The 12,441-nt window shown below is 39.0% G+C and overlaps 1 protein-coding gene across 3 annotated transcripts; it reads right to left on the bottom strand.

Annotated features, from left to right (window-relative positions):
* Positions 1-4,696: 4,696 nt before the first annotated feature.
* Positions 4,697-11,472, bottom strand: Vma21 (vacuolar ATPase assembly factor VMA21). 3 transcript variants are annotated; one of them, XM_021153132.2, is made up of 4 exons: positions 11,316-11,472; positions 10,951-11,179; positions 7,522-7,631; positions 5,721-6,877 (listed from the first exon to the last, which is right to left on the bottom strand). In XM_021153132.2, exons 2-4 carry the CDS (start codon positions 11,058-11,060, stop codon positions 6,735-6,737), a joined length of 363 nt encoding a protein of 120 aa, XP_021008791.1. In that variant the 5' UTR covers positions 11,061-11,179; positions 11,316-11,472; the 3' UTR covers positions 5,721-6,734. The 3 variants fall into 3 exon arrangements, with proteins under 3 accessions (XP_021008792.1, XP_021008791.1, XP_021008790.1); XM_021153133.2 differs by lacking the exons at positions 10,951-11,179; positions 11,316-11,472 and adding an exon at positions 10,710-10,892 and having other exon boundaries at positions 4,697-6,877; XM_021153131.2 differs by lacking the exons at positions 10,951-11,179; positions 11,316-11,472 and adding an exon at positions 10,585-10,876 and having other exon boundaries at positions 7,522-7,633.
* Between the last annotated feature and the right edge of the window lie 969 nt (positions 11,473-12,441).

Genomic DNA, 12,441 nt, shown 5'->3' with positions numbered 1-12,441 from the left:
CTCTGTGTGTGTGTGTGTGTGTGTGTGTGTGTGTGTGTGTGTGTGAAAGGGGGGGGGGGGGCGTCTCATGTATCTTGGGCTGTCCTTAAACTTGCTATGTAGCCTAAGATGAACTTGACCTTCTGGTCCTCCTGACTCCACTTCCTGAGCACTGGGATCATAAGAGCATGACACCAAGCCTGGTTTTGTAGTTGTTTAACCCACTGAGTGGTGCTTTGTTACAGCAACCTCGGGTAGCCCAAATAAATATGGAATGGAGTTACTGCCCCATCCTGTGTATGAATTCTACCAGTGTTCAAATAAAGAAGAGAGAGGCAGGGGTGAGGGTGGGGGATCTTGAGCCACACTAGAATCTTCTGTCAACTACAGTAGTAGTTCCACAAACCCCTTAGCCAACACATTTGAAAATATTGATTTAACTTTGGGGGGTGGCTTACTTTATTTATTGGGCTTCCTATTACTATTTTCCCGTTTGCTAATTTACTCATTTACTTTTAGTTGGTTCAAGGGGACAAAGAGATATGTAGCAGAGGATGGCCTAGCTGGACATCAATGAGAGGAGAAGCCCTTGGTCCTGGGAAGGCTCCATGCCCCAGTGTAGGAGAATACCAGGGCAGGGAGGCAGGAGTGGGTGGGTGGGTGGGTGAGCACCCTCATAGAAGGAGGCAGGGTAGAACTGGAGGTTTCTGGAGGGAACCAGGAAAGGGGATAACATTTGAAATGTAAATAAATAAAATATCCAATTAAGTTTAAAAAAAAAGATAGAGAAAAGAGTGGTAGAAGAGGACTGTGTCTCTAACTAGAAGCTACAGGTATATAGCTGGCTTACATGTCTATGTATTTAATCAGTCACTGATATTAATTATTGGAAAATTATAACTGTACTGGTAAGGGATTTTTTTAGTTTTATTTACTTTGATTTATGATTTACCAATCTGTTCTTCTTAACTATGAGTCCATTTTTGCTGAAGTTACAATATGAAGGTTTATCACATGAACAAATGTAAGAAGAAAAGAAGGGAGCTAGGGAATCTATGCCATATGGTCTATGAAAAGTTTATAAAATTTAATTATACAGAAAATACTGACTTACATGAAAAATCATTCAGTATGACATAGAAAAAATAAGAAAAATATGTAGCGTCTGAATAAATAATGTGTTCATTTGTATGAAAAATAGTGAAAAGCTATTTGTACCAGATTAAGAGTGGTTCTCTTTATGTCAATTAGGTCTCAAAGTTCCTTAGGTTTGAAGGACCTTTGAGAGCACTTGATTCAGATGCTCATTAGTTCACTAGATAATGCATTCCAGTTATTGATGAATCCAAATATTTTGGAGCTCTTTTTTTTCCTCCATCAATTTATTTATTCACTGGACAGATTTTTTTTATATTATACCCCATACAATACAGAAATAATACTATATGACATCTACTTACATATAATTTGCATTGTATTAGGCATTATAAGCAGTCTACAGGTGACAATGTGTACAAAAAGGATGTTGTGTTCATTCTATGCAAACACTCTGCCAGTTTCCATGAGAGACTTGAGATGTACAAATATATGCAGATGTGGTGGTGATGCAAAAGAGGGGGGCTGGAAAATGAGGTGCTCTAGGGCTTCAGAGCTAAGTACAGAGTCCCAGAAACAATCTCATAGGTACAGATAGAAGAAAGAACTTCACAACCACTTAGTTCTCTTCCTGAGTCAAAACTGATGGAATTTGGTACAGGGAGATTGTATTACCATCTTTCTACTTCTTAAGGCAGAGTTCTCACACAGATCTGAGTTCACTAAGGGATGGTCCCACTATTTGGCCTTGTTCTGTCCCCACATTAACATCTGTTCCATGCTCCAAAGTACATTGATATGAAAATGTGTCCGACACAGCTTGTTGCTGGGCCCACAGAACCCTGAATGAACATTTTATCCAACATAAATAATTACTGTGAAACATAGTCATGTTTTAAACATCAAGTCCCACATTTTAAAATGCATATCTTTTAGCAAGTTCCTTCACAAGTACATGTGGGCCAACTAACTTGTCTATAATTTCCAGGCTGCACCCTCGGAGGTTTGGAATTAAAGGTCTACGTTACATTTGCACAATTGGTTATTTTTAATTCCATTCCACAGTCGAGTTCCAGTCACCATAGAAGCAGCACGCTTTGGTTTCTATAGTGCCATTACCTGTCGGTCTCCTGAGCTCCCTGGACAGCTCATTATCTAGACTTTTGAAACCAAGACATTTCAGATGGTAGCTGGAATGGGGTGGTATTTATTACTAAGAATTAGCTGGAGTCCTCGGGAGCGCCAAAAGGAGCTGCAGCCAGTGCAATAAACAAGATGCAGAAAACTAGTCAAAGGCATATGTGTGTGTGTGTGTGTGTGTGCATGTGTATAATGCTGAACATGCTGAAGGTCTCCAGTAATTCTCTTCTCACCTTTAATAAGTCTCATGTTTTTCAACCTTATTCCTTTAGTGGTATTTTAAATCTATTTACTCCCCAAAACCTACAAGATAATTTGTGCTTTCAAACAGAAATGTAGCACGAATAGGCCTCATATTTCTTATGCAGCTCAGGATGAACTTGAATATCTGATCTTCCTTCACCTGCTGAGATTATAAGTGTGTATCATTCCACTTGACTGAGGCAAGCTTTCCTTAACCTAACCCCATAGCAGTTCTAACTGGTCCACCTACTTGGAATATAACCAGTCCTTCTACATCAGTACCCCACCACACCCCAAATATCTCCATTCTACCTACATGGGATATACTAAACCTTCTCCTTGACAGCTCTACACTTATGCTATAGGACACACAGAGAAGCAAACACACATTTAAAAACTGACATCTGGACATATTCTACAGTATAAGCAGAAACAAGCTCACAAAGATTTTTTTTTTAAAAACCAGCCGTTAATGTAACAATATTCACCGAATGAGGACACAGCACAGTAGCATTACAGACACTTTTTTTTAATGGCAACAAATGGTAAATTAATATAAATTACAGGCTACAATATACTGACTACAAAACCCATTCAGATACACTAGAAAAGCATCACTTAACAAGTCCGTCTGAAGCAAGTGGCTAAGCTATCCATGCCCCATTGTGATGACACAGCTTTACAGACAGCACATCGGCACTCCCACCCCACCCCCACCCATCAGTGTGCTAATCAGTGCCGCAGCAAGGCCAGTGACACTGTGACTGAAAATTCTAACACTTAGCATTGACATCAAGGGACATCTCTGTAACATGTTCACTATGCAAAACTCAGACAAGAATATGTGAACGTTCTTTGCAAACTGTAAGGTGCTGTGCAGATGTTGTTAGCTATTGCTATTATTCCTGTTCAGTGAGATTTTCACCAAACGTGGAAGGAAGACAAGATTGTAAAACTGACAATATGACTTAAAGAACATCTTTAAAAGAACAGATACTTCAAGCACACATAGCAATTAACACAGGTTTAAGTATAGCTGGCAGCGATATGGAAAGATTCTAGACTTTTGTAAAGGAATAGAGTTAAGAAATTCACAGGTTATGCATTGATGGGTAAATTTCCAGTATCTCTGAAAGTAATTTATTTTAAGGTAACTCCATTCTCCTGGGATAAAAAGTGTTGTCAACCTACTAGAGTACACTGTAGCACAAGTCTGTTAAAAATAAATTTTAGGAGAAAAATCTGAATACTTGTGTGTTTCACTAGTGAATAACATAGTAAAGAAACCTGATATTAACTGAAGACAAGTGACAAATACTGTACCATCATTGAACACTTTGTCTACAGATTTATAACTTAGACACTAAATACAAAACTGTCTGGAGCTACACTAGCTATATGTAAAGCAGATCTCAGGCTTTCTTTCACACACCTCCAGCATCAGCCTTCCTTGGGTACATCTTCCTTGTACACTTTTACTTACCCATTTCAATGTCCTCTCTATAAAAGATTTATGTGAAAATAAGCACAAGCCCATTCGTTGCTTTTTTATTAAGCCAAATTGGTTTTGTAGGTTTTGTTGTTGCTACTGTTCTTTTGATGTAGGGTCTCATGAAGCCAGGGTAGTCTTAAACCCCTAATCCTCCTACATCTGCTTCCTAAAATGCTGGAACACCATAACTGGGTCAGTATGACTTTTCTGATGTAAACTTTCAAGTTATAATTACTGTTAGATTCCCATGAAATACGCAGTTACTTTGAATAGCAGGTTTAAATGTTTTACTATCATTGAAAACCAGAATGCTACTCTAACCTGTGAAATGGCATCCATTTAAAGAGTCAGTGATAGCAGATGCATCCTACAGCAGACTTCCATTTTTTTAGCACTGAAAGGATTGTTCGGAAGGCATACCAGAAGTTGGGGAAGGGACTGTTACAGCAAGTGGGGTTAAATTAGTAGCTTGCACTGACACTTCAAGTTATACTCCCTAACTGGGATCACCATTACAATCAGGTTTTGACCATCAGTGAACACTTTCCTGCCAGAAAACACTTAACAGTTTAACTGTAGCTTTTCTTCTAACACAGCATGAAATATGTACTTTGTGAAAGAGGAAACTAGTTAAAAACCTTAAAAAATGTTAGCTAACAGCAGCAAACTCATAAATGAGCAGTCAAAATCCTAGAAAAAAATGCTTTAAAACAAGTTTTATAATAATTCTAAATACCAGTGTGAATATTTTAATGTTCAAACACATTGTACTTTATTGCCAAGGGAAAATTACATGTGTTTACATGTATCCCTGGTTAAAATACTTTTTAAAAGACCTGTACCATTAGTTAGCAAACGTTTGAAATAAAATAAAATAATCCAACAGTATATTTTACAAATAGTACAATATTCCTAAAGTACAAGAAAAAAGCCTTGGCATTACGTAAAAAGAAACTGAATGGACAATTCTAAATATAATAGGCCACCTAATAAGGGAACCAACCCTCTAGAACTCTATCTAGCACACAATGTGTAAGACTCAAATATCATAATACTAAAAACTGTAGTCTTTACAAAATAAAGACTCTCATCGTTAGAATGCTCATTTTTAAATATATTTAAACTACACACAACTGTTAAATTTAAGAATTAAGAACACTCTTTTTAAAATCACAATAACCTTGTTGTTTATAACAATAACACAAACACATATTTTTATATCCAATCACCTATTTCTCTAGTCTAGTTCCACAGCATGAAAATAACAGTAGACCAACAATCAATAATGGCAAATATTTAAGCAGGGGCCATTTATTATATTAGGATTACTAGTAACAGGTATTTGAAATTTCTTCATTTTTACAATTCAATTTAATTGACATATAAAAACAAGAAGCATACGTGCTTATGGGTGCCTGTAATGTTTTGAGATATGCAATATTATACAGTATTTAAACTAGGTTATCACCTCAAATTTTTATATTTCTTTATGGTGAAAACATTGAAATGGGAATTTTAAAATAATAAAGATAGTATATACTTTGTAAGGCAATGGGCAATTACCACACATCGGAAAAACTGCAAACAGCTCTTTGGTGAAGTTGACAAGACCTAAATTTAAAACAAGGTTTTAGTGTAGTTATACAGGGGTTGTGAACTAAACTACTGATAATCTGCAGGTAGTTAACATTATGGGAAATTTTTTGCTTTTTTAATTTTTATAATTATTTTCCAGTGTTTTCCAAAATATATTATCTTTTAATCAATCAGAAATAAATATTTGGGGGTTGACGTTTTTATACATATACACAGTACCAAAAGGTCTGTCTGACCAGAGACTGAAGGTACCAAGGTAACTGGGCTTTTTTTCAGGCGCAAGGTTGTTCTAATCAAAAAAGACTCTAAGGATTATCTTAGAATGTAGCTTATGCTCAGGATGTAGCTGAGATGTCATTAAAAAAAAAAGATTAACAGACAAAACAACTTCAAGAACACCTCATAAAAATTGTGATGTTTCAAGCCTGTATAGACTCTCAATTTGTAAATGCTGAACATTTTGGTATTCTAAAACTATTTTAAACTAGGACAACACATTAAGTGGAATTTCGATAAACTTTGCAACTGAAACCTAATTTCAAAGCAAAATGAGGGCACAATGATAGTGTGATATTCACAATGCTGGCAGTCAGCCCAGTTCGTTGTCCTCAGTAATCCTACACCCTTTTGCGTGAATAGTGTGGTTCCAGTGACTCTCCCCGTGAAATAATGGAATGTGAGAGCAGTCTTTCCTCACTGACTTAAAAGTCAGATGAACTACAATGCCTACAATGTAAGTAACTTGTAAGGGAAGTAGAATCTCAAACCCAAGAGCCTGGTAATTTCCAGCGAAGTCCTTCAATAAAAAAGGAAATTTAGATTTGCTTCATGAAGTATTTCTTAATATACCCAAATAAATAAAACTGAAAAGCAAGTATAAGCCACATTGCTATCACTTTTGCTATTGTAAGATATGTAAGTTCTTCCTAGGATAAGAGATAACTCATGTAACATATACATCTGTACCTCTCCAACATTTCCAAATTTTCATTTGCAAATGGAGATTCAAAGTTCCAAGTAACCATATTACTGGGTGGGTCAAGATTTAGCCAAATGTGACTGACTCTTTAAGACTGATTTTAACATGTTCTTTCAACTTTATTCAAACAAATGTATTTATTATCAATACCCCAGAATTATGTAACATATTCAAAAATAAATTTCATGCTATCAAAAGGTGATGTTCACTTTAATCCTGTTTGCCTTCACGCCACTGTCGTGAGCCTTCATTCCAGGCCACATAGACAAACAGGGCCAGAACCACATGAACAGCAACAACAGCAACAATTGCGGCATAAAAATAGCTGTCCCTATTAGACATTCCAAGGGCACCTATCAAGAAAAGAGAATATTTCATTTTATTACACACTTATTACTTACCAAACTACAAAATTCAAAACCTAAGAATTCTATTTGTGATCAACACCATTACAGAAAACTACAACCAAGTTGTGGAGCCCAGTTCCAAAGTATACAGGTACAAAACAAAACTCCTGCACCCTAATGCTCAAGCATGAATTTGAAAGAGAGCAAAGCAGGGCATATGGAAGAACAGTGCTCATGACACAAAAGTCGGAATTACTAATTACCAGCTCTCCTCTTTTCATCTCCCATTTCTACTTGCAGTGCAAACTGTAATTATTTACTTTTTGTATCACACTTCTGATTAATTCAGAGTATTGTTGTGCGGATTCTGTAGGTGACTTTGTGCAAAACATTTAAAGCAATACATTGTAAGTAATAAATATCCTCCAAAATTTTGTTTTGTTCTAGAGACAGGGTCTCATGTAGCCCAGTCCTCCCAAGTATTACAGGCATACAGCACCACACCCAACCAACCAAAGCATACAAATTGTCATTGGCCAGATATTTAACTTACACAAAAGGAAGAAGAAAACACGTTTTACAATTAAAAGACTCATAAAAGCTCAGAACAAATTAGAAACTAAAAATATCTTAAAGTACGTAAAGATTACCTTCAAATATATAAGCTTTCGTTGTAAAATACAAGCCGATAGGAACCGTGATCATTAAAGCTGTGAAGAACAGCAGTGTCTTCAGGGTTGCAGCTAAAGAGTTTTCATTTCTGGAAGAAAGTGAACAAAATCTTCACAACCCATATCCAAATACAATAATCCTGAAGATAAAAGAATTCTGAGCAAATAGCTTCTGCAATCCAGAACGCGGCAAAATGACACGCATGCGCATGTGTGCACCCAAGTCAGATCCTGAGATTGATGTGCAGGCACACAAGCCTCTAAAAATTATATCAAAAAACCCAAACCCATTTGCAATCAAACAGCTCCTCCCCAAGGACTATACACACTTCTGTTCAAACCAGAGGACTATACCAGAACTAAACCAGAAAAGACAGATGTATTCTAGAATCAAACTGATTCAAGACCTAGTAACATACAGCAGGGTGAGAGTAAACCAAGAAGACAATTAATGGCTAGTCCAAGAGACTCCAAATAAAGCAGAGAAATGCATTTTCACAAAAAACAAAGCATTCTTTTTGAATACTTCATCATTTAAACAACTGAAAATAGAATCAGTTTGATTCTAGAATACATCTGTCTTTTCTGGTTTATTTCTGGTATAGTCCTCTGGTTTGAGCAGAAGTGTAATGATAGGAAGGGTATAGAACACAGTTTTTTTCAAAGACTAGATGTAAAACCCATAGTTAGCATTACTGCTTAGCTTGCATAATTTGAAGCTAGTCTGAAATTGCAGAGAAATGCATTTTCACAAAAAGCAAGGCATTCTTTTTGGAATACTTCATCATTTAAACAATTGTGTTTCCTTTAATGTGATTACTTTTTAAAAGTGTGATGGAAAAATCAACCAAAATCCTAGAAAATAGAAATGTATTTTAAACTATTCTGATAGACAGGGAAGAGGAAAAATCTGACAGTAAAAAGTTCCATCAACAAACAAAAGTCCGTCTAGACACTCCAGTCATGGCTAAGTATTCTAGACAGACTCAGCCACTTCTTAATTTGTATGTGTGTGTGAAAGAGACAGTGAAATGTGTGTTAGGGTGGGTGTATATATGCGCAAACAATCAAGGTAGTCATATTCCACAATTATATATATGTGTGTATATATATATATATATATATATTTAAAATGACCAAATCTATAGAAAAAATAAACTCTGGCAACTATGGATAGGGGCAGAAAATATGGAACTGTAGGTCAAATTCCAATAAAGCAGACACAAGGCTATTAAGTTTAAACAGCTAATATACATGAAAATTATATGTCATAAAACTGCATTGTATTAGCAAGTTTTCTGGGTTAATCAGTCCTTGTATAAATGGGAGAAATAAAATCTTACTCTTATATTGATTGTCATGGGCAGTACACCGGTAGAAGAAAACATTCTAAGATTATCTCTTGGTACCTAAATGTATTACCTTTTACTATACTCTACCATTACTGAGCTACATATATGTTAAGCAAATGCTCTACCATGTGGCTACTTCTCAAGCTCTTCTTATTTACCTTTAGAGACTGAATTTCATTAAGTTGCCCATGTTAGCCTAGAACTCATTCTGTAGCCTAAGCAGGCCTTGAAATGATGATCCTTCTGCCTCAGACTTCCCAATAGATAGTCTTAAGAGGTCTATGCCACTACAACTGTGTGCTCTTTATATTCTCTCTCTTAAATATCTACTATCTGGTATAATTTTTACAAGGATGGGCCACACAGATGGCTCAGTCGTATTTTTCTTCCAGAGAACCCAAGTTCCATTCCCAGCACTGATGTCAGACAGCTCACAACTGCTTTAACTTCAGATTCAGAGGATCCAATGCCTCTGACCTCCTTAATGCACCTGAATCTCTCTCTCACACACACACACACACACAGGCACACGCACACAATTTAAAATAATAAAGCTTAAAAATAATTTTATAAACACTTATTAAAATGATACAACATAATAAAAATATTAGTGTGAACAAAACCATAGTTCCATCATGTAAATATAATCTTTTCTATATATTAACATCCAGGTCCCCAGAGCCTGTATGCTCATATGTTATTAATTTATGGTCTATTATTTTCAATACATTTTTACTCTTCTCTAACTTAAACTTTAAAAAAATGACTTTTCTCTTTTATAACTTCAGTAGTTTAAGTAGTTATCCCCCATTTAAAAATAGTGAAAATATTTTGAGAAATGCATTTTCAGAAGGCTCTGTCACTCCACAAACATCCCGGAGCATACCCATACAAACTAAGATGGCTGAATTATCACTAGATAATACAATCCCATGGAAGACATTTGCAGTCTGTTACTGATCAAAATATCCACCCAAAATATCCAAAGCATTTGAGTGATAAAGTTAAGTGTGCAAAAAACTTACAAGAAAAGCAGTTACCCACCTTCCCCTAGCAGTTAGACCATTTTCTTCTTAGTTTCTAGCCATAGCTCACTATACCTGTTGGTTCTGCTGGTACAAATCAGGTCAGGTAGTATCAGTGACATAAAGCAATGGATGCCATTTGGTTGACTTATTTTATACCTGACTAGGGGCTGCTGAGACCTGCCAGCGGTCTAATTTTGTGATCTTGGATCACAAAATTCACTTATGTGAATTCAACTTCCTTTTCTTCCAAAGTTAAAATTTAAGTAGTCAGCCAAACTAAGAATTAAGAAAAATCTGATGATGTCAATTAATGGCTGCTAACTTCTTCCCCAGGCCCTTGCCTCAGAGAGGCCTACTATCACATTCTTTCTGTTCAGTCACCAGTCCTTATCCTACTAATTGATTCCCCTCAAGAGAAGTGACCTCACATTAGGGCCTGCCTCCACTGTATTCACACACTAGATATTTAAAAAAAAAAAACATGTGATGTAGGGGCTCGCAAGCGCCAAGATAAAGGAGACCGGGCGCCTATCCTCAAAAGAGCCACCTGGCAAAGGGGAGACTGCAAAGCAGCAAAGCTGCCAAACAGGGAGAGGAAGAGCAAGGAAGCGTGAACTGAGGGCCCGCCACTCAGAAGCTGCAGGCTTCAAACTACTTTCCCTCTTCATCAGCCTGCGGTGACCCATGGAGGGGCCGTCCCCAAGCCCACCCTGCCTCCTGCCTGCCCTGGGGCAAGCGCCAGGCCAGAGCCGACCGGCCACCGTTGCCCAGCGGAACTCAGGGATACCTGAACTCTGGAGGCTGCAGCGCATTCAGCGCTGCTTTATCAAGACGCTCCATGGCGTGGCCGGGAGGGCAGCAGCAGGCGCTGGGTAGTTAGCGGAGGCTCAGCGGCCGCTAACAGGGTGACAGTCTAGGCCAGTCGCGCCGGAAGTGCCCCTGCTGAAGCACGCTCGCGTGGCGCGGCGTAGTGACGCGCAGGCAGCGCGCGCGGGCGCGGGTATGCTGCAAGCACTCACGTGACTTACCCGCGGGGGTTTCGTGGCGGCCGTCCCGCTGCCAGCGGATCGTTCTCTAGGAGCAGGCCGGGCGAGTAGCCTAGCCACTCCACGTTGAGCCGGGACTTTCCGCGCAGCATTGTCCTTCCGGACCCAGTGCCTGTCGTCCGCCTCTCGGTCCGGCTTGCGGTGTCAAGGGAGCCTGGTGACCCGAGGTAGAGGAGCCGCGGAAAGGACGACCCAGCTGTCGGCTGCGGTGCTAGGCAACCGAGCAGTTTCCGATAACACAAAAAGCAGTGCACATTATTCCACCAGCCCATAAGCAAAGACCTCATTCATTCCTACCCGCCTAGGCAGTCCGGCAGGGAGTTGAGAGAAGTTAGTTTAACACTCACCGGAGTCAGGAAAACTAGAGAACTCTCCGCTGAAAGCCCTTGCTGAGAGTGACTGTTCCACAGTGGGAGCCGGTGATCCAAACTTCCACTTAGTGTTAAAAGTATGTTTTGCAGCTGTTCAGAAAGCCGCCAATGAGACAACAGGGACTCAAAATAGTAAGGACAGATGGGCCTAAGCTCCCAGGCAACCCGAGAGGCACCAACAGAAAAGGGTGTGTAAGCTCTAGGACAGGCTTAACAAAATTAGGTTGCCTTTGGCTGCTAATACTGTGACAGCCCTTAAATGGTCAAGCCCGGAAAGGACTGCTGACCACATACCTATTTTCTGCACCACGGGATACTAAGCACATCTGAAAGGACAAATAAGCCAGCCTTGATGGAGCAGTAGGAAGCTTGCGTTTCAGTTGAAATGGAGTAACCCCTCTCTAGGCCTCATGCAGATCCTTAGGTGAACCTAATGTATGAACTCAGGCCGTGGAAAACTGGGTGTTCCACGTGACACACTGGGCAGCCAGTCAAATATATGGGGCCTGTAGCCAAGTTTTCTCTCTTCTGAGGGGTAAGAAAATGTCAAAGAGTAGTATCTCAGAAACGACTCAGAAAAGCCATTTGAATTTTAATATTCATAAATAGAACTTTTTGGAACTGAGTCATGCATATTCATTTGAATTGTCTCTACAGCTTTAATATTGGGTAGATGCAACATAAGTAGCATGTTCCATAAATCCTAAATTATTGTCTATGTTGATTTGGACTGAGAGAAAGAAAGAGAGGGGGAGGGGGAGAAGGGAGGGAGAGAGCATGGAGGGGTGATGGAGATGGAAACCAGGATCTCTGTAGCATGCTGGACATGTGCTCTGCCACTGAACAACTACTCCCAGAACTCCCCATCCCCTTTTTAAATTTGACATAGGGTCTCACTCACTCAAGCCAGCCTTGAACTCAGTCCACAGCCTAGGCAGGTTTTGGACTCAATTCTTCTGTCTCAGCCTCCCAAGTAGCTGGGATTCCAGATCTATACCAGCAGACATGATGAGGTAGGGCTCTTTGCCGAAACACTTTCCTGATTCCTGAACTTGCTTAGCACCCCATGGTCCTTAAACCCCTGGGGAACCCATAAACTTAA

Source organism: Mus caroli, chromosome X, assembly GCF_900094665.2.
Source record: "Mus caroli chromosome X, CAROLI_EIJ_v1.1, whole genome shotgun sequence".
Taxonomy (NCBI): Eukaryota; Metazoa; Chordata; class Mammalia; order Rodentia; family Muridae; genus Mus; species Mus caroli.
The sequence above is the reverse complement of the archived record's forward strand: the minus strand, read 5'-3'. Positions and strand labels throughout refer to the sequence as shown.

Coding starts and splice junctions, on each gene's coding strand:
- Vma21 (XM_021153131.2), bottom strand. CDS start 10,734: ATGCGCTGCAGCCTCCAGAGTTCAGGTATCCCTGAGTTCCGCTGGGCA. Junction 7,634..10,584: donor GTCACCGCAGGCTGATGAAG/AGGGAAAGTAGT, acceptor TCACTTTCTTCC/AGAAATGAAAACTCTTTAGC. Junction 6,878..7,521: donor GAAAGCTTATATATTTGAAG/GTAATCTTTACG, acceptor TTTTCTTGATAG/GTGCCCTTGGAATGTCTAAT.